At 44.6% G+C, this 23,290-nt stretch overlaps 1 protein-coding gene across 1 annotated transcript; it reads left to right on the forward strand.

The window, feature by feature from the left end:
* Positions 1 to 503: 503 nt before the first annotated feature.
* Positions 504 to 19,450, forward strand: LOC149438517 (phosphatidylinositol 3-kinase catalytic subunit type 3-like). The gene is made up of 4 exons (XM_089659766.1): positions 504 to 817; positions 11,061 to 11,249; positions 15,637 to 15,780; positions 19,306 to 19,450. The coding sequence occupies exons 1-4, from the start codon at positions 504 to 506 to the stop codon at positions 19,448 to 19,450; spliced, it is 792 nt and encodes a 263-aa protein (XP_089515892.1).
* The last annotated feature ends 3,840 nt before the right edge of the window (positions 19,451 to 23,290 follow it).

A 23,290-nucleotide genomic window follows, 5' to 3' on the forward strand; every position in this document is an offset into this window, starting at 1 on the left:
GTTTTTTTTTCAAAATTGTTGGTCTTTTTTTGTTTATAGTGTAAAAAATAAAAAACAGAGAGATCAAATACCACCGAAAAAAGCTGCATTTGTGGGGAAAATGGATATACATTTCATTTGGGTGCAGCGTTGCATGACCACGCAATTGTCAAAGTAACGCAGCGCCGTATCGCAAAAAATGGCCTGGTCAGGAAGGAGGGGGGAAATCCTGTGGAGTACAAGGGGTTACGGTGGTAATTAAATTGACTTTGTGCCTTGTCTGCATGAAATTGTCCTCAGATGTGTGTAACGATCAGCGCTCGGGTTTACAGGGCTGAGGTGGCAACCCTAGGATGGGGGAGGGGAGCCCTCCATTGCTGTGTGTACTGACTGAGGACTCTCCATTCATGAAACCTCTCATATCATGTCATATAACATTATTATTATATCTCAGTAACATGACCTTCCGACATAACTGGGATATGGAATGATGGAGCGGAGGTCTTCAATGGGCCAACCACAACATGGCGGCTCACCCTTCACAAAGGGAAGGCGCCAACCACTCAGTGTCACGTGATAAGAGCAGCTCTTCCGGGCGTGGTGATAAGTCAGCTGACAAGCACGCTGCAGCTGTTGTCATGGCGACAGGAGGACTCCCGGAAGAGCCGGTGCTGGACCCGCCAATCACAGACAGCTGCCGGGTCGAGTCGGATTCCGAGCTGCCTGTTGTTTCCTGTCCGGAGGAAGCCGAGGAGCTCACCGAGGACGCCATGGGGGAGGCGGACCGCTTCTACTATGTGTACAGCTGTGACCTGGACATCAGTGTGCAGCTCAAGATGTGAGCGAGAGACCCCCCTCCCCCCCACATGTCTGGGATAATATGCGAATATCCCCTCCTGTACCCCCCCTCCATGCCTGGGATTTAGAATACCCCCTCCTGTACCCCCCCCTCCATGTCTGGTGTTATATGAGAATACCCCCTCCTGTACCCCCCCTCCATGTCTGGGATTATGTGAGAATACCCCCTCCTGTACCCCCCCTCCATGTCTGGGATTATGTGAGAATACCCCCTCCTGTACCCCCCCATCCTTGTCTGGGATTATGGCAGTAACCCCCCCCATCCTTGTCTGGGATTATATGACAGTAACCCCCCCCCTCCATGCCTGGGATTATGACAGTAACCCCCCCCCTCCATGCCTGGGATTATATGACAGTAACCCCCCCCCTCCATGCCTGGGATTATATAACAGTAACCCCCCCCTCCATGCCTGGGATTATATGACAGTAACCCCCCCCCCTCCATGCCTGGGATTATATGACAGTAACCCCCCCCCCCTCCATGCCTGGGGCTATATGACAGTAACCCCCCCCCCCCCCCTCCATGCCTGGGGCTATATGACAGTAAACCCCCCCCCTCCATGCCTGGGGCTATATGACAGTAACCCCCCCCCCTCCATGCCTGGGATTATATGACAGTAACCCCCCCCCTCCATGCCTGGGGCTATATGACAGTAACCCCCCCCCCTCCATGCCTGGGGCTATATGACAGTAACCCCCCCCCCCCTCCATGCCTGGGGCTATATGACAGTAACCCCCCCCCCTCCATGCCTGGGGCTATATGACAGTAACCCCCCCCCCTCCATGCCTGGGGCTATATGACAGTAACCCCCCCCCTCCATGCCTGGGGCTATATGACAGTAACCCCCCCCCCTCCATGCCTGGGGCTATATGACAGTAACCCCCCCCTCCATGCCTGGGACTATATGACAGTAACCCCCCCCCCCTCCATGCCTGGGATTATATGAGAATATCCCCCCCCTCCCTCCATGCCTGGGATTATATGAGAATATCCCCCCCCTCCCTCCATGCCTGGGATTATATGAGAATATCCCCCCCCTCCCTCCATGCCTGGGATTATATGAGAATATCCCCCCCCTCCCTCCATGCCTGGGATTATATGAGAATATCCCCCCCCTCCCTCCATGCCTGGGATTATATGAGAATATCCCCCCCCCCTCCCTCCATGCCTGGGATTATATGAGAATATCCCCCCCCCCTCCCTCCATGCCTGGGATTATATGAGAATATCCCCCCCCCTCCCTCCATGCCTGGGATTATATGAGAATATCCCCCCCCCCTCCCTCCATGCCTGGGATTATATGAGAATATCCCCCCCCCTCCCTCCATGCCTGGGATTATATGAGAATATCCCCCCCCCTCCCTCCATGCCTGGGATTATATGAGAATATCCCCCCCTCCCTCCATGCCTGGGATTATATGAGAATATCCCCCCCTCCCTCCATGCCTGGGATTATATGAGAATATCCCCCCCTCCCTCCATGCCTGGGATTATATGAGAATATCCCCCCCTCCCTCCATGCCTGGGATTATATGAGAATATCCCCCCCTCCCTCCATGCCTGGGATTATATGAGAATATCCCCCCCTCCCTCCATGCCTGGGATTATATGAGAATATCCCCCCCTCCCTCCATGCCTGGGATTATATGAGAATATCCCCCCCCTCCATGCCTGGGATTATGACAGTAAACCCCCCCTCCATGCCTGGGATTATGACAGTAAACCCCCCCTCCATGCCTGGGATTATGACAGTAAACCCCCCCCCTCCATGCCTGGGATTATGACAGTAAACCCCCCCCCCTCCATGCCTGGGATTATGACAGTAAACCCCCCCCCTCCATGCCTGGGATTATATGACAGTAAACCCCCCCCCTCCATGCCTGGGATTATATGACAGTAAACCCCCCTCCCTCCATGCCTGGGATTATATGACAGTAAATCCCCCCTCCCTCCATGCCTGGGACTATATGACAGTAAATCCCCCCCCCTCCATGCCTGGGACTATATGACAGTAAATCCCCCCCCCCCTCCATGCCTGGGATTATATGAGAATATCCCCCCCCTCCCTCCATGCCTGGGATTATATGAGAATATCCCCCCCTCCCTCCATGCCTGGGATTATATGAGAATATCCCCCCCCTCCCTCCATGCCTGGGATTATATGAGAATATCCCCCCCCCTCCCTCCATGCCTGGGATTATATGAGAATATCCCCCCCCTCCCTCCATGCCTGGGATTATATGAGAATATCCCCCCCCTCCCTCCATGCCTGGGATTCTATGAGGATTATTCCTCCCCCCTCCATGCCTGGGATTATGAGGATTATTCTCCCCCCCTCCATGCCTGGGATTATATGAGGATTATTCTCCCCCCCCTCCATGCCTGGGATTATATGAGGATTATTCCCCCCCCTCCATGCCTGGGATTATATGAGGATTATTCCCCCCCATGCCTGGGATTATATGGGAATACCCCCCTGTACCCCCCCTCCATGCCTGGGATTATATTAGACTAGCCCCCCCCCCCATATCTAGGGCAGCCCTTCCCAAACCCCCGGACCTAGGGCAGCCCCCCTTCGTACTTAGGGCAACCGCCCCTCCATACCTAGGGCAGCCCTTCCCCTCCTGTCTTCCCCCCCCCCCAATACCTGGGATTGATCCCCCCCCATACCTGGGGTTGGTCCCGCCCCTCCCATACCTGGGATTCCCCCCCGGCAATGATTGCTTTTATATTGGTGTGCAACTGAGTTGTGATTGCCAGACTGCACCTCGCCCCCCGTCTCCCTCCCTGTACCCGCACTGTTCATAGGGAGGGATCTCCTAACCCTCTGGTCTGGAGTTATATGAAGACACTGACTCCCTTTATCTTGTACAGAGCTGAGCAAACTGTTGGCTCCATAAATCCTGAATAATAATAGAGATCAATGCCGAGGCGGAATATTCCGGCTCATACATCTAAAGGATGAATATACACCAATCGGCCATAACATTATGACCAATGACAGGGGAAGTGAATGACATTGATTATCGTACAGGGAACCTGGAAGTGGGCTGGATAGATTGGGCAGCAAGTGAACATGTTGCGCCTGAAGTAGACGGGAAGCGTAAAGTGGAACTACACTGTATCTGAGCACCACAAAGAAACAAAACCTTCTTTAATTCATTTTTAATATTTATAGCATCCATCCATCCATCCATCAATGTCTCCATTCTTTATCTAGAAATCACTTTTAAAAAACGCCTCCTATCATTTCTGGCAGTGTCCTTTTTGAGGAAGGGCAAATGATTTGTGTAGAATGTACTTCCTGGAATCCATCTGCTCTTGGCTCAGGCATGCAGGCAGGAGGGTGTGCTTAGCTGAGAAATCCTCTCCCTCCTCCTGAAGACACCCGGGAAGTATGACCTCATTTGCCTAGGCATGGAAACCAGGAAGCAACTGGAAATGTAAGAAAAAGGTTAAAATAAGTAGATCTGATAAACCTTCAATTTACTATTTAAAAATAGTTGATTCTGATTGGGAGCTTTGACAAGGGCCAGAGTGTAAAGGTTCACAGTCTGCAGTGGTCCAAGGAAGGAAAACCGGTGCACAGACTACAGGCTCATGGGTGGGGCAAGGCTCATGGGTGGGGCAAGGCTCATGGGTGGGGCAAGGCTCATGGGTGGGGCAAGGCTCATGGGTGGGGCAAGGCTCATGGGTACACGTAGGGAGCAAAGGCTGGTCTGTGTAGTCTGATCCAATAGAAGGGCTACTGCAGCTCAAACTATGGAGGCACCGAAATTCCGGTGGCTGAAACATTTCGGCCAAAAACACCCCTTTCGGCTGTTGGCCGAAATGAAAAAAAAAGCACCGATACAGGTGCCAAAAAAATGTCGCCGGCCGTTGCCCGGTAGTTCAGTCTTTTCTGAGAAACCATCGATCCCAACATTGGGCATAGAGATGAGAGGAGAGATGGCCGCCACACATCTCTATGCCCTTGGAGGACCAGAGCGATGTTTTTTTTTTTTTTTTCTTCTGATCCAATTCTTTACATTGCAGAGGAGAGATGTGGGGTCTTATTGACCCCATATCTCTGCATAAAGAGGACCTGTCACTAATTATTTCTGTCACAAGGGATGCATGCATTTCTTGTGATAAGAATAAGATTACAATTTTTTTTTAAAAGGACAGTGCAAAAATAAAAAAAACAATTCTATACTTTTTTTTTTTTTTTTTTTTTAAAAGCTTAACCCCCCTGGAGGTATTCCCGAGTGTAGCTCGGGTTAAAGTTTCAGTACCACAAGCGGTAACTCCGAGCTACACTCAGGCTTACCATGTGGCACTGCTCTGGGATTTGTTCACTTACCTTGTCCTGCGCTCCCGCGATGTCCCCCCTGCAGTGTCCCCTGTAATGTCCTCCGGCCGATGCCGGCATCTGTCATCTGGGTTCCGGTCTCTGCGACGTCGGGACGTACGGGGGATAGAACTGGCGGGAAATTTGAAAATAACAAAAAGTGACATTCAGTAAATACACTAAAATCACATAGTATAACATTCCTGTATCAAACTATTTCACATATATTTTGTCCCGAGTGCTTTGTCCGGCGCCCTGCCTGCATTTTTACTGTTCTTTCTGCCTGGAAACTGAGAAACGTCCATGGCGTCCAAAAAGCGTCCCTTTAGGTCAGACGCGGTTTTAGACCGGCTAGAGAACAGCGATAGTAAATCAGAACCACTTGCAGAATTGAGTGATAATGATTCGTGGGGGAAATTCCTCATCAGACACTGAAAACGATTCTGTGACTTTGCTCAGTGATGTGCGAACTTGGCGCTATATTTCACATTTCAGTGTTTTTGGTTTGATTATAATATTGAATTAAATTTATTATTATTATATTATTATTTTTTTATGATTTATTATATTATAATTTATGATTTCGTGTTTCAAAATTTATCATACCCGGGATGTTTACTAGACTCTTGTTTGGACAGATTTCAGTGAGTTTTCTAAAAATTACAGCCTACAATAAAAAATTACAGTATTTTCTGGCGTATAAGACTACTTTTTATACTTAAAAATATACCCCAAAAATTGGGGGTGGTCTTATACGCGGAGTATAAAATGTGAACCTTGAGTTTGTTTGGGTCAAGCCCGCTGGATGTGCAGTAATGTACATACAGTATACCGCGCTGAGCCAAGCTGGCTCAAAACAAATGTCCCTATGAGAGATGAATCTGTCAGCCCGCTGGATGTGCGGTATATACAGTATACTGAGCCAAGCGGTTTCAAAATGTACCGGTACGTCCCTACTGTAATCAGCCCGCTGGATGCGTGTATGTACAGTAGCTGAGGCTACATACAGTATACACTGGGCCAATCACGGCGAGCGATGTATTCTACTAATGAATACAAAGCCTGCTCGGATTGGCTGAGGTTGTGACATCACCAGCCCACCTCTCTGACTCGGCCAATCTGAGCAGGCTTTGTATTCATTAGTAGAATACATCGCTCGCCGTGATTGGCCCAGTGTATACTGTATGTAGCCTCAGCTACCGTACATACACGCATCCAGCGGGCTGATTACAGTAGGGACGTACCGGTACATTTTGAAACCGCTTGGCTCGGTATACTGTATATACCGCACATCCAGCGGGCTGACAGATTCATCTCTCATAGGAACATTTGTTTTGAGCCAGCTTGGCTCAGCGCGGTATACTGTATGGTTTTAAATGGTGTTGCCTCGGAAGGGGGGTAGTCTTATACGGCGAGTATAGCCCAAAACCTATATTATAACTGGAAAATTAGGGGGTCGTCTTATACACCCAGTCGCCTTATACGCCGGAAAATACGGTACATATTTCCATGCAAAAAAATGTACCGCTTTGAGCACAGAAATATGGACATAATCGGACCGCTAGGGAGGTTAAAGTGCCCCCATCCCCCCGTGTGCACATAGTGGTGAACGCATACATAGACCATGCCCACATACAGTTGCAAGAAAAAGTATGTGAACCCCTTGGGATTATGTGGAGTTTTGCATGAATTGGGCATAAAATGTGCTCTGAATGTCATCTAAGTCACAACAATAGAAGAACACAGTCTGCTGAACATAATACTACACAAACATTAGATGCTGCCATGGTTTAATTGCACATAACATGTAAAAATTCACAGTGCAGGGAGGAAAAAGTATGTGAACCTTTGGACTTAATAACTGGTTGACCCTCCTTTGGCAGCAATAACCTCAACCAAACGTTTCCTGTAGTTGCAGATCAGACCTGCACAACGATCTGGAGTCATTTTGGACCACTCCTCTTCACAAAACTGTTTCAGTGTAGCAATATTCTTGGGATGTCTGGTGTGAATCGCTCTCTTAAGGTCATGCCACAGCATTTCAATGGGGTTGAGGTCAGGACTCTGACTGGGCCACTCCAGAAGGCGTATTCTGTGCTGTTGCAGCCATTGTTTTGTTGAATTACTTGTATGCTTTGGGTCATTGTCCTGTTGCATCACCCATCCTCTGCGGAGCTTCAGTTGGCGGACAGATGGTCGTACGTTTTCCTGCAAAATGTCTTGATAAACTCTGGAATTCATCTTCCCATCAATGACAACAATCTGTCCAGGCCCTGAGGCAGCAAAGCAGCCCCAAACCATGATGCTCCCTCCGCCATGTTTTACAGTGGGGATGAGGGTTTGATGTTGGTGTGCTGTGCCTTTTTTTTTCTCCACACATAGTGTTGTGTGTTCTTCCCAAACAACTCAATCTTGGTTTCATCTGTCCACAGTATATTTTGCCAGTAGTGCTGTGGAACATCCAGGTGCTCTTTTGCAAACTTCAAACATGCTGCAATATTCTTTTTGGACAGCAATGGCTTCCTCCGTGGTGTCCTCCCATGTACTCCGTTCTTGTTTAATGTTTTCCTTATTGTAGATGTGTCAACAAAAATGTTAGCATGTGCCAGAGATTTCTGTAGGTCTTTAGCTGACACTCTGGGATTCTTCTTTACCTCATGCAGCATTCTGCGCTGTGCTCTTGCAGTCATTTTTACAGGACGACCACGCCTAGGGAGAGTAGCAACAGTTCTAAACTTTCTCCATTTGTAGACAGTCTGTCTTACCGTGGACACATGAACATCAAGGCTTTTGGAGATACTTTTGTAACCCTTTCCAGCTTCATGCAAGTCAACAATTCTTGATCGTAGGTCTTCTGAGAGCTCTTCTCTGCACGGCATGGTTCACATCAGACAGTGCTTCTTGAAACCAGTAAACCCAAAACAGGTGTGTGTCTTTTAAGGGCAGGACAGCTGTCAGCAACACATCCAATATCATCACACTGATTGGAGTCAAGGTTGGCTCACTCCTGGCTCCAATTAGCTCTGGGAGAAGTCATTAAGCTAGGGCCTCACATACTTTTTCCTCCCTGCACTGTGAATGTTTACATGTTATGTGCAATTAAACCATGGCAACATCTAATGTTTGTGTAGTATTATGTTCAGCAGACTGTTCTTCTATTGTTGTGACTTAGATGATGTTCAGAGCACATTTTATGCCCAATTCATGCAAAACTCCACGTAATCCCAAGGGGTTCCCATACTTTTTCTTGCAACTGTATGTAAATGGTGTTCAAACCACACATGAGGTATCACCACGAACGTCAGAGCGAGAGCAATAATTCTCACACTAGACCTCCTCTGTAACTTTACACTGCTAACCTGCAGAACGTTTTAAAGCATCACCCATGAAGATTTTTAAGTACCGCAGTTTCACGCCATTCCACGAGCGTGCGCAATTTTAAAGTGTGACCTGTTTGGTATCTATTTACTCGCCATAGTATCCTTTTACATATTTTACAAAACAATTGGGTTATATATTGTTTTTTTAATCGGTGTATTTTTTTCCAAAAAATATATATTCATTTTTAAAAACTGTGCAGTTCGGTTTCGGTTTTCGGCCAAGTGCATTTTGAATTTTCGGTTTCTGTTTCGGCACCCAAATTTTCATTTCGGTACACCACTAGCTCAAACCGCTGCAAAAAGTTAACGCTTCTTCTGATGGAAAGGTGTCAGAACACACGGGCATTGCGGTTTGTTTTTCATGGGGCTGCGTATCCACAGACTGGTCACGGTGCCCATTCTGACCCATGTCCACAGTCAAGAGTACCTACAATGGGCACGTGAGCATCAGAACTGGGCAACTGAGCAATGGAAGAAAGTGGCCTGGTCTGATGGATTCAAGAATTGTTTAAGGATCACAACAACAAACATGAGGTGTTGACTTGGCCTCCAAATTCTCCAGATCTTAAAGCAATCAAGCATCTGTGGGATGTGCTGGAAAAACAAGTCCGATCCATGGAGGCCTCACCTCATAGCTTACAAGATTTAAGGATCTGCTACTGAAAGCTTGTTGCCCGATACCACAGCATACCTTAACCACTTCCAGTCTGGACACTTTCACCCCCTTCCAGTCCAGGCCAATTTTCAGCTTTCACTTCTATCACACTTTGACAATTGTGCTGTCATGCAACACTGTATCCATATGAATTTTTTTTTAGTATTTTTTTGAGACTGATAAAACTTTATTGTGGTGGTATTTATTCACCACTGGGATTTTTTTTTTTTTTTTTGCTATATAAACGAAAAACTCAAACATTTTTTAAAATGTTGTTGTTATAAAATTTTGCAAATCTTTCTTCATAAATATTGGCCAAAATTTATTCAGTTAACTTTAGTAAAAAAAAAATAACCCAAATTAGTTTATAACCAAAAATTTATAATTTTTCTACCTTTTTTTTTTTTTTTTTTTTTTTTTTTTTTTTTTTCGTACTGCTACCCTAGCAGTACAGTGTCACCATAAATACACTATACTAGTGGGGGGGTGATAAAGGTGAGGTGTGTGGGGTTTTTTTTATTTATTTTTTTTATTTTACACTAATTGCTTTTACACCCACAAAGGCTGTAAAAGCAATAATTTCTCCTTCTCTCTGGCTGCATTTTAGCAGCCATTGAGAAATACTGTGAGCTGTGATTGGTCACAGCTTGTCACATGGTACAAGGCTGTGGTGCCCTGTACCATGTGACCTCTGTGATCATTTAGATTTCACACGTAGTAAGCAATGTCAGAAGTGACATCTTGCTTACCACTCTTCATGTGATCACTGATTGGCCAATCGGTGATCACATGATCAGGACTTCACACAGCTCCCGTACAGCAATCGGTGTTCCACTGTGTCTGCCCCTGCACTGCTCCCTTCTGGCCATTTATATACATGGGCCGGACGGGGAAGTGGTTAAAGTGCTGACTCACACATGTGCAGTGCAGATTGAAGCTCCGGTTTCTCAGCTAGTTGATACAGTAGTTTTTTACAGGTTGACATCAGGTTCAGGACAGGATTAGCTCAGGATCTTCTCTTGTTCACCCACAGTTCCCGTAGAAGTCAATAGCCTGTAATCTGCACCTGAACCGGAAATTCAGGTGCAGGTTGCAACCGCAATGAATCCGCGCTGCCAGTGCACAGAACATATGTGGACAGGCACCATAGGAAGCAATGTTATTTCACATGTCATGCGGATTGGATGCGGTTCAACCTGCAAATATGTGAACGGGCACTCCGATGTCTAGTGGAGTCCATGCCTCAGTGGGGTGTCATAATATTATGGCTGATCAATGTATATAAAGGATGGCTGGGCTGTAAACCAGCATCTAGAGAGGGAAACCAGAAAACAAAAGAACAATTTCCCCTTTTAGGTTGATCCAAATACATGCAAAGGGGCAGCACAGTGGTTTTAGTGGTTGGCACGTCTGCCTTGCATTAAATGGGTCATGGGTTTGATTCCCGACCATGGCGCCTCCTGCATGGAGTTTGCATGTTCTCCCTGTGACTGCGTGGGTTTTCTCCGGGTGCTCCGGTTTCCTCCCACACTCCAAAGACATGCTGGTAGGTTAATTGGCTCCTGTCTAACTTGGCCCTAGTATGTGTATGTATGAATGTGAGTTAGGGACCTTAGATTGTACGCCCCTTGAGGGTTAGGGACTGATGTGAATGTACAATATATATGTAAAGTGCTGCGTACATTGATGGTGCTATATAAGTACCTGAAATAAATAAATAATATGATGGCTCAAATCAGATGAAACTTTTATTTGAATTTCAATTGTTCCCCAAAGCTCCAGTTTGTGTCCGTAATGATGCGGCAGGTTTGGAAGGTCACGGCTTCTTCATGTTCTGTGTGTGTTTTGTACCTTCAGAGGAAGTCTGGAGGGTAAGAGAGAACAGAAGAGCTACAAGGCGGTGCTGGAGGACCCCATGCTGAAGTTCTCCGGGCTCTACCAGGAGCAATGCTCAGACCTTTACGTCACCTGCCAGGTGTTTGCCGACGGAAAGCCATTGGCTCTGCCCATGAGAACATCGTACAAAGCGTTCAGTACCAGATGGAAGTAAGTCTTTGATCTTCTAAATTACTGTGTATTTATTGTTAGTATTTATTAAGTGGTTGTAAACCTCAGACATGACCTATGAACAGAGCATATCCATCTATAATGTGCACTTGCCTCTATCCAGAGCACTGCTGCTTCATTCCTTTGCTATCAGACATGTTTTCCTGACACCAAGAAAAGAATGGTGACGGGAGGGAGCTCCATCATATTGACAGCCTCAGCTCTGTTCCTGTGAGTTGTGTGAAGGGGGGTGTGTCCCTTCTTTCCAATCAGCTACCAGAGATCTCCTCACTGAGCTCTGCAGTATGTAATTTCAGCTCTCCACCCCCCCCCCCCCCTTTTTTTTTTTTTTTCTTTCTTTTTCTGAATTTAGACAGACATTATAAATTCAGCACTTTCAATGGATGTAGAGAGGATAAGACTGCAGTCCAGTCACTTCACTGGGTATATGTAATGCTTTACAACCACTTTAAGGAAACTCTAAGCACTGACTACTAAACCAGGCTAGATTACACAACCCCTGGTCAGTTTTAGAACCCCCAACCCCCCCACTGCCCAAACATGTAAAACTAGTGAGGTTAGTCTGTCATTTACCTGCTGCCCTAGGGGGTACATCCTCACATAGGCTGGGCTGACCGTACTTCAGAACATAGCAGTGTCACATGTCAGCCCCCTAAGAATGCCAGCCCCCACCGCCACTGCCATCGAACGAACAGTAAACGGCCATGACGTCATTGGACTGGCTAGAAGGCACAGAAAGTGTTTAAAAAAAAAAAAAAAAAATCTGGGATGGGGGGAGGATGAACTACAAATATACTTGCACTGGTAGCCAGTGTAGATCAGGGCATCATGGCTGCTATATGCAGCAGGCTGCTGATGGTGGCCAAGATATTTGGCGTTCACTTTTTTTTTTTTTTTTAACTTTTTTTTGTGAAAGTAAATTTCCCCTTTAAAGCTGAACTCTGAGAAGTGGATTTTGATTGACTGTTAAAGTAAAACTTAAGGCAAAAAGTTTTCATTTTGGATCGCGTAAGGGAGGGTTCTAACCCTTGTAGGATTTATTTTTGCCATCTGTGACCTGTTGTGGAAATCCCTGCAAATTTGGGTGTGGTTTTTTTTTTTTCCCTTCTTCTTACATTTTTATCACTTTTATTGCTATCACAGGGAATGTAAATATCCCCTGTGACTGCAATAGGCATTAACGAGTATTCATTTTTTTTTTTTTTTTTTGGAGAAATCTGGCTTCTTAGACTCTAGATATATCCTCTGCCCTTACATCATCTGATCTCCCCAAGATCGGTGTGATCAGATGCTTTCTCAATTTACAAATGGCGCTGTTAAAGTCCAGCGAAACGGAAATGATGACATGCTCGCAGCTTCCGCTCTCTTGGACCATAGAGATGTTTGGAGCCATTCTGGTCTCTGATCAGCTCTATAGTCAGCCATCGGAACTGTCGGCTCCATTCTTGGATTCCCCTGTGGGACAGAAGAGCCCAAGAAAACTGTGAAAGGTGGGAGTAAGGGGGGGGGGGCTGCTTGTAAAAACGTTTTAGCAGCTAATTTGCCACTAGGATTGCTTTTACATGAAAGCGGACCACCAGCTAAAAAAAAAAAGGTTGTCTACCTTAATTTTTGTAAAACGTTGCATTAACTGTTGGCGCTATATAAATCTTGTATAATAATAATGGGCAAACGATGAATCCAGGTCTGTGGACCAATATGACTGCAATTCGTTCTTTTTTTTGTAATGCCCATGTTGAGGGTTAGGCTCAAAAAGGTTTTAAATTAAGAAACCTTCATAGGTTTCTATGCGACTTGTCTGGCAAGAGCTGAATTTGTGTGGGCGGCGATTTATTGTTGTGCGTATAAATTGCCTTGGCCCACAATCAGTTGGTACAGATCTTCAGCGGAGGGGCTAAACTCTAGTGCTGGCAGAGAACAGGGCTGATCCTGCTAACACTGTTTTTGGGGATACTATACAAAGAATGAACTAGTATACAGGTGGAACTCGAAAAATTAGAATATCGTGCAAAAGTTTTTCAGTAATGCAACTTAAAATGAGACTCATTACATGCAAAGCAAGATAGTTCAAGCCGTGATTTGTCATCATTGTGATGATTATGGCTTACAGCTCATGAAATCCCCAAATTCTCAATCTCAGAAAATGAGAATATTCCATGCTATCAATAAAACACGGATTGTACATAGAACAATATCGGACCTCTGAAAAGCAGAAGCATGCATATGTACTCAGTACTTGGTTTGGGCCCCTTTTGCAGCAATTACTGCCTCAATGCGGCGTGGCATGGAAGCTATCAGCCTGTGGCACTGCTGAGGTGTTATGGAAGACCAGGATGCTTCAATAGCGGCCTTCAGCTCTTCTGCATTGTTCGGTCTCATGTCATCTTTCTCTTGACAATGCCCCATAGATTCTCTATGGGGTTCAGGTCAGGCGAGTTTGCTGGCCAATCAAGCACAGTAATCTCACAGTCATTGAACCAGGTTTTGGTGCTTTTGGCAGTGTGGGCAGGTGCCAAGTCCTGCTGGAAAATGAAGTCAGCATCCCCATAAAGCTCGCCTGCGGAAGGAAGCATGAAGTGCTCCAAAATCTCCTGGTAGATGGCTGCGGTGACCCTGGACTTAATGAAGCACAGTGGACCAACACCAGCAGATGACATGGCTCCCCAAATCAACACAGACTGTGGAAACTTCACACTGGACTTCAAGCATCTTGCAGTGTGTGCCTCTCCATTCTTCCTCCATACTCGGGGTCCTTGGGCCTCTCCATTTTCCTTTACATGCACATGAACTTCAATGGCCTCCCAGTCTTAGTCCGTAGGGTTCAATATTGGGTTGGCCCCGCCCTTTGCAGCTATAAAGGCTTCAATTCTGGGAAGGCCGTCCACAAGGTTTAGGAGGGTGTCTATGGGAAGGTTGGACCATTCTTCCAGAAGCACATTTGTCAGGTCAGGCACCGATGTCGGGGGAGGAGGCCTGACTCGCAGTCTCCGCTCTAATTCATCCCAAAGGTGTTCTATGGGGTTGAGGTCAGGACTCTGTGCAGGCCAGTCAAGTTCCTCCACCCCAAACTGGCTCCTCCATGTCTTTATGGACCTTTCTATGTGCACTGGTGCGCAGTCATGTTGGAACAGGAAGGGGCCATCCCCAAACTGTTTCCACACAGTTGGGAGCATGAAATTGTCCAAAATGTCTTGGTATGCTGATACCTTAAGAGTTCCCTTCCCTGGAACTAGGGGGCCAAGCCCAACCCCTGAAAAACAACCCCACACCATAATCCCCCCTCCACCAAACTTTAAACTTGGCACAATGCAGTCAGGCAAGTACCATTCTCCTGGCAACTGCCAAACCCAGATAAGTCTCATCGGATTGCCAGACAGAGAAGCGTGGTTCGTCCCTCCAGAGAACACTTCTCCGCTGCTCTAGAGTCCAGTGGCGGCGTGCTTTACACCACGGCATCCAACGCTTTGCATTGCACTTGGTGATGTAAGGCTTGGATGCAGCTGCTTGGCCATGGAAACCCATTCCATAAAGCTCTCTACGCACTGTTGTGATAATCTGAAGGCCACACCAAGTTTGGAGGTCTTTAGCCATTTACTCTGCAGACAGTTGGTGACTTCTGCGCACTGTGCGCTGACCCCGCCCTGTCATTTTACGTGGCCTACCACTTGGTGGCTGAGTTGTTGTTCCCAGTTGCTTCTACTTTGTTATAATCCCACTAACAGTTGAGCGTGGAATATTTAGTAGCCAGGAAATGTCACGGATGGACTTATTGCACAGGTGGCCACCTATCACGGGACCACGCTTGGAGTCACTGAGCTCCTGAGAGCGACCCATTCTTTTACCAATGTTTGTAGAAGCAGTCTGCATGCCTAGGGCAGGGGCGGACTGATAACTCATGGGGCCCCTGGGCAATAGGGGATCATGGGGCCCCTGTGTCCTTTCCCAAATGCAAAAGAGCCTATGAAAAAGGTACCAGGGACATCTTATGGGGCCCCCTACTGACCCCGGGCCCTCGGGCAGTGCCTGAGTTTCCAAATGGTCAGTCCGCCCCTGGCCTAGGGACTTGATTTTATACACCTGTGGCCATGGAGGTGATTGGAACACCGGAATCCAATGATTTGGAGAGGTGTCCCAATGCTTTTGGCAATATAATGTAGATTGGTCTTATGTCAGATATTCTGGTGTCCCTCTCTATCCTCAGCAGCTGTGTTCTACAACTTCTAGCATATCATGCCAGAATGGGGGGGGGGATTTGTCTTTTCACATTGACTTACTGGATGATCACAGGTTGTTTCCTTCGGGTGTATTGTATTTGCATTAGTTATCACATTGTAGACTTATACGGTATGTTTGTTGCTGTTTTCAGCTGGAACGAGTGGCTGAAGCTGCCGGTGAAATACGCGGACCTGCCCAGAAATGCTCAGGTGGCGCTCACTATATGGGATATATATGGACCGGGGAAGGCCATCCCTGTGGGAGGAACAACTGTGTCGCTGTTTGGAAAATACGGGTAAGATAATAGAAAAAAAGCTGTAGATTAAAACTGAACTCCAGCCTTTCCTGCAGTCTTGTAAAGTTGTAAAGACTCCTTTCCTGTACTGAAATGGTTTACAAAATGTACATTAAAGGTTGCAGCAAGTCAGATTGTATCAGGACTGGGGTTCTCAAGAAGTACTGAGGTAAGGTGCTGTATGTTTACAGGAAACTTCGTACAGCAGCCTGCCTACTTCTTCCCCCAGCCAGCTAGAGGAGCGCAGAGATGTAACCACTCGCCCTCCAGAGGATTTACCCCCCTTAATGACCAGGCCTCTTTTTGCTACTCGACGCTGCACTAATTCAACTGATAATTGCGCGGTCATGCAATGCTGCACCCAAACTAAATTTACGTCCTTTTTTTCACACAAATAGAGCTTTCTTTCGGTGGTATTTGATCACCTGTGCGCTTTTTATTTTTCACGCTATAAACAAAAAAAGGCCAAAAATTTTGAAGAAAAACAATATTTTTTTTTTTACTTTCAGCTATAAAAATATATAGTAAACTCAAAGTTGGTTATAAATTTAGGCCAAAATGTATTCTGCTCCATGTTTTTGGTAAAAAAAAAATCCCAATAAGTGTATATTGATTGCTTTGTGTGGAAGTTATAGCGTCTACAAACTATGGTATAAATACTGCAATTTACACCCTCCTTTTTTATTTTTTTTTATTTTTTTGCTATATAGCGCTGCGCTAGTTTAATGGACAATTGCGCGGTCATGCAATACGGTACATAAATGAAATTTACATCCTTTTTTTTTTTTTTTTTTTTTTTTTTTTTTTCCCCCACAAATTGAGCTTTCTTTCGGTGGTATTTGATCGCCTGTGCGTTTTTATTTTTTTGCGCTATAAAAAAAAAAGCTGACAATTTTGAGGGAAAAAAAAACAATATTTTGGACTTTTTGCTATAAAACATGTCCAGTAAAAAATGTAAAAATCAAATTTAGTCATTTCTGCCAAAATGCATTCTGCGACATGTCTTTGCTAAAAAAAAAAAAAACCCAATACGTGTAAATTAATTGATTTACGTGAAAGTTAGTGTTTACAAATGGCGGGAAAGATACTGGGATTTTTAGTTTTTTTTTTTTTTGTTTTTTATACTAATAATGGCGGCTATCAGCGACTTATGGCGGGACTGCGGCGGACATCCTAACATTTATACAGTGGCTGGGTGGCATGTGGGTAATCACTTGGTGTAAGGTGTCCATTGAAACCGCAAACATTTTATTTAAATGTTATTCGCTAAAGAATTACAAAAAGAAAAAAAATGTTGTTAGCATGTTGATGGGGTGGGGGTCAGGAAAGACCAAATATAAGCAGCTTAAACTTCACAGTTTAAAGTATTAAAATTTAGATTAAAAAAAAAAAAAAAATCTTGCTTTTTGAGTTTAATATGAAAGTGGAAGTAAACTCTATTTTGCACCTTTTTACCTATAGATAAGACAAAAAAAATGGCCACTTCCCCAATTTTATAAGTGGCCTTCACAGCAAGGAGCACGTGGAAGGGTGACGCATGTCAAATAATAAGAGGAAAAATTTTCAGCTCGACTTACTGTCCAGCTTGTGAACAAACTGAATTGTCCTGTCCAACAGTATGTGTTAAAAACCGGGGTTGGGTTTGCACACATTCACAAATACATGCGTAAGCTGCAGAGCCTCTTCACGGCACCCCAGTATTCTGCAGTTCCTAACTCTAAACTTTGAGAGCCTCCATAGGAGAATCACATGTATAGGATAGGCTGAGGGCAGGTGAGCCTGAGGGAGCCCACCCCTCCTTAAAGGCACAGGGGTGCACTGGACACCCAGCATATAGCACAATGGTAGCCTTTAACCACTTGCCACTTATACCCCCTTCCTGCCCAGGCCAGTTTTCATCGCTGTCGCACTTTTGAGTGACAATTGTGCGGTCATGCAACACTGCACCCTTATGAAATTTTTACGTTTTTTTTCTTTTCACACAAATAGTTTTTTTTTTTTTTTTTTTTTTTTTTTTTTTTTTGTGGTATGTACTTGCCACTGGGTGTTTTTTTATTTTTTGCGCTATAAACAGAGTAAACCATTTTGAAGAGCATTTGTTTCTTTTGTTTCTATTATAAAATTTTGCAAACCGGTAATTTTTCGCCTTCACTGATGTGCATTGATGAGGCGGCACTGCTGGACGCTTGTGGGTGGCACTGCTGGCTACCGATCATCAGGACACTGGTACCGATCGGTATCGATCCCTCAGCTGACAATTGCCAGTTATCTGCAGTACATTTCCTCCCGCTGTGACAGCGCGAGGAAAGAGCTGCCGATAACCGGCAAGTGCATTTACCGGTGATCTGCTGTGTCATTGGACACGGCTGATCATTGGTAAAAGGCCACTGTGATTGGCCTTCTACCACCTCATGTGATCTGCTGTGTCCGTAGGACACAGCGATCACGGAGATTGCCAAGGGGTGCGTTCTGGGAGGATGTCATGACACCCTACCTGAACTGGTTGGCCGCAGTGAAGTCTGCATTCTGCTATCTGCGGTCGGCAAGTGGTTAACAAGACTTCCCTGTAGGTGCTGTAAATATGTCCTAAATGTGCGCCGTTTGGGAGATATTTACTGTAGAAGTGCTGGTGACATTACTGGCGCATGCACTTGCGCTCTCAATGGACGGCATGCCATCCATTGAGAGAGCTGTGCTGTGGGAGTGACAACGTGGTTCGGCCAATCAGATGGCAACAGCTCCCGAACCCAGAAGGAAGACTGGGTCAAGGTGTGTTTTTTTTTTTTTTTTTTTTTTTTTTTCCCCCTTATTGTATTGATTGAGTAGCAACCTGTTTCTTTTACTTTTATTAAATCCGTTTTTCTGTTCATGCACCTACGTTCTTTGTGAGTGCTCATCTCCTGCTTTTGGAGAGAAGCTGGGTACACTCTGTGAGATCTGCGTTCAACCAGTGGACTGAATGACACAAAACTCAGACCCCTGCGTCCACACAAGTGTTGTGGATGCAGGATTCTCCCCTGCTGAGCTATTGTATTCTTATAGTGGGGACGTCTTCCCCCCCCCCCCCCCCCCCCCTTCCTTTCTGTCAAAATACACTGATCACTGCTGCATCCATTGGCTGCAGTGGCTGATTGCTGGTTTTCCAGTGTTATCTGCGATGGAAACTGGTCTGTTGATTAGCTTCTGTTGAACAAAGAGGGCTACACACATCATCATTTGACAGGATCCTGCTAAACCTGCCAGATTTCGATCCGTGTGTACCCAGCTTAGTGATTAAACTGGTCCTGCATACAATCGGTGAGCATTGTCTCCCTGGTACAGGAAGTCCTACGTGAAGGAACACCAGGTACAAATAAGGGCGCAAAAAGTCAAAGAAAATGAATGCAGCCACCACATCTCTGGACTTCTGAGCTGCAATATATTACATTTGTTTCTGAGTCTAGATGTTCTTTGTTTTATATTCTTATTGTCATCTGAAATGCTTTGAATTTACCCATCATTTTTTTTTATTTTATGTTGCTGCAGGATGTTTCGGCAGGGAATGCATGACTTGAAAGTTTGGCCAAATATTGAAGCTGATGGATCAGAACCAACCAAGACGCCAGGAAGGACAAGCAGCTCCATATCTGAAGATCAGATGAGCAGACTGGCCAAGGTAACTATGGCATGATCAATTGTTTCCTAATTTTCCCAGGGCCTGTTTGAAACTGTAAGTGATTTGTAAAGTTTTTTTTTTTTTTTTTTTTTTTTAAACCTGTTATACTTGCCTTTTCTGTGCAATGCACAGAGCAGCCTCGATCCTCCTCTTTTGAGGTCTCACATCTTTGCTCCTGGCCCCTTCTCTTCTTGGTGTTCCATCATAGAAAGCTGCTTCCTGTCGTGGAACATGAACTCGATCCTGAGACACGCTGCCTGTCTCCATAGACACACAGTGTGTCTCCCACATCACAGTATTTTGTTGACGGCAATGGCTCTCGTTTCTATCAATCTGCTCTGAGAAAGGAGAGCCTCTGCTCTCGAGCACATTGCTAGATTGGGATGGGGGGGGGGGGGGGTGGCTGGTCAGGGGAGCCACACACGGAAGGTATTTTACCTTAACCCCCCCCTGGCGGTATTCCCGAGTGTAGCTCGGGGTAAAGTTTTCAGCACCACAAGCAGTAACCCAAGCTACACTCGGGAATACACTGCAGCGTTGCTCCGGGATCTGCACTTACCTTGTCCTGCGATGTCCCCCTGCAGTGTCCCCGGCCATCTCCTCCGGCCGATGCCGGCATCTGTCTTCTGGGTTCCGCTCCCTGCGACGTTGGGACGTACGGGGGACGGAACTGGTGGAAAATTTAAATATTGTAGAAGTGACATTCACTAAAATCACATAGTATAACATTCCTGTATCAAACCATTTCACATACATTTTTGTCCCGAGTGCTTTGTCCGGCGCCCTGCCTGCATTTTTACTGTTCTTTCTGCCTGGAAACTGAGACACGTCCATGGGGTCCAAAAAGCGTCCCTTTAGGTCAAAAGCGTTTTAGACCGGCTAGAGAACAGCGATAGTAAATCAGAACCACTTGCAGAATTGAGTGATAATGATTCGTGGGGGAAATTCCTCATCAGACACTGAAAACGATTCTGCGACTTTGCTCAGTGATGTGCGAACTTGGCGCTCTATTTCACATTTCAGTGTTTTTGGTTTATTTACATTATTGAATTAAATTTATTATATTTTTATGATTATTTATTAGATTATGATTTTGTGGTTTTAAATTTTAACATACACAGAATGTTTACTAGACTCTTGTTCGGACAGATTTCAGTGAGTTATTCCTAAAAATTACAGCCTACAATAAAAAAACGACATATTTCCATGCAAAAAAATGTACTGCTTTGAGCACAGAAATATGGACATAATCAGACCGCTAGGGATGTTAACTAATGCATAGTATCAATTAAATGGGGATGGACCCCTGCGCTGCCAAATATCCTCACAAGGGATGAAGTAGCTGCTAACACCCGACGGAAATGAGATAAAAAAATAATTTTGAACAAATGCTGTAAATACTAAAATACCATATTGTCAAATCATAATATAAATAATATTAAAGTGAGAGAATATTAACAAACCTTGTGTATCCTTGTTACATTAATTAAAGGTGAAATACATTCCAAAGTAAATATAAAATTTAAGTGGCCAATTATAAAACTGTGACATATATATTCATTGTAAGCTCGAAAGAGCAGGGCCCTCGAACCCCTCGTGTATCACATTGTATTGTTGTTGTACTGTCTCATGTTCTTTCACCTTTTTGTAAGGTACAGCGCTGAGTGAACTGTTGGCACTTTATAAATACTGTAATAATAATATAAATTAAATAAAGTCCCAAAAAGTGAAGAAATTAGTCCCGACAAGTGAAAAATTAAAGCATATAATATAAAAATCCAGATGTTTCAATTCTTCAACTTTTTTATATTCCCACTTTTTGTCGCGTGCTCATATTAATGGAGCCAGTTTTGTCCATCACCGTCTAGTGTGTGGCGCTCACCTCAAAAATTCAACCCTCAAGGAGTCCTAAAGTAATTAATATCTCAATGTCCCCAGATGATCCCTGGTTGGATGGATCTCTCCCTTTTTAAGTGGACACAGGAACCGCTCCCATCAAAATCATATAAATGATCAAACACATCTTTCAAGGGGTCTTCAAATGGCTCAAAGTCAAATATAGAAATTTGATATTTTATTTCAAAAATTAAAAACTGCCGAATGACTACTCGCATAAAAACAAGGGTCACAGACCCAGCAGGCATGTACTGTGTAACCCACAGTGAGGTGTACATACAAGGAGGCCCAAGATGGCGATTTACCGTCCAAACGTAATGATGTCACCATGCTCTATTCCTACTCGTTACGTCACCAACGCGTAGGAATAGAGCGTGGTGACATCATTACGTTTGGACGGTAATCGCCATCTTGGACTCCTTGTACACCTGACTGTGGGTTACACAGTACATGCCTGCTGGGTCTGTGACCCTTTTATGCGAGGAGCCATATGGCTTTGTGTTTTTTTTTTTTTTTTTTTTTTAAGAGAGAGAGAGAGATATCTATAGATATTATAGAGAGAGAGATAGGTGTGTGTGTGTGTGTATAATAAATATATATATATATCTATCTATAATTGCTACACTATGGGATGCATTAAAGTTAAAAAAAAAAAAAAAACCTTCTGCCTTTAGAACCAGTTTAAAGAAAGCAGGTCCATGTAGTCACATGCTGAACATAAGGAGGTATATAACTGCTTTAACACCTTTTTTTGAGCAGAGTTGCACTTTCAGCACTGGTTGTGTAAAACTATAAAAATCCTATATGTTGCGGAGGCTGTCCATACCAATTGGAGCAGATTCCTATATTCAGAATACCCTCTGGAACATACTGATCTTGAGTAAATGTACACAAAGGTTACTGGTCTAAGTGGTTCTCTGGCTCACTTAAGGTGGGAATACACGATTAGAAAAATCGACCGATTGGTCATCCAGCGACCGAGAGGCATTCGTTCGTCAGTCGAATTGTGGCCCACATTAACCAATCTAAAAAAAATCGTTTGGGCAATAACGTAGTGTTGACGACTTCTGTACAAGTGGAAGTGATGCGGTGTGCGTGTGACCTTGTAGCTACGCCCTTCCGGCCAGAATGAGCGATCTACACAACAATGACCAGCAATGAGTATAATATCGTTTATTCCATGACCTATATACATAAATAGTGATACATAAAATATAATCTGCACAATTCTGGTTTCATTATCTCATTAGGCCAATCTACTTTTAACATTTGGATTTTTTGTTCGTCTTTATGAAGATTCCTTGGACATAAACATCTGAGTCATCTTCTGTTTCCGCTGATGCGTGATAGCGCTTGACTTTTTTCGTACGACCGTCATACCACCGCATAAAAAAAAATCGATCGTTCGTATACAAAACAACAAAATTTTTCACTGTTGTTCAACCGGATTTTTTCGTTCACAATATTAACGGTCAAAACCTCCTGCTCATCGGGTCCAAACTTTCCTGGCTTATTGGAATCCAATGAAGAGTTGTACATCCGTGGCATCCTTTTTTTTTATTTTTTTTATTTATTTTTGATCCGATTTTCCCCCCCCGATACTATCGCCCCACGTTGATCTGATTATTATATATATATATATATATATATATATATATATATATATATATATATATATATATATATATATTTATATATATATATTTATATTATTTTTTAATTTTTTTTTCTTCCCCCCAAACCCCCCCCCGTGTTCATCGCAGTGTAGCATTGAAAGCGGAATAAATCTTTTCTAATGTAAATTTGCTTACATTCATTTTATGCTTTACCATTCCGCTACATTGCCTAAAAGTCACTCTAATGCAATATTTTAATCGTCCGATCGAGCCCAGGGACGTAAGTGCAGAAATTAAAGTGCGCTTTTGAGATGATTGATTATTCCTGTAAGAAAGTTTGTTC

This window comes from Staurois parvus, unplaced genomic scaffold (genome assembly GCF_062004578.1).
Source record: "Staurois parvus isolate SC_StPar_1 unplaced genomic scaffold, SC_StPar_1.0 ptg001184l, whole genome shotgun sequence".
Classification (NCBI taxonomy): domain Eukaryota; kingdom Metazoa; phylum Chordata; class Amphibia; order Anura; family Ranidae; genus Staurois; species Staurois parvus.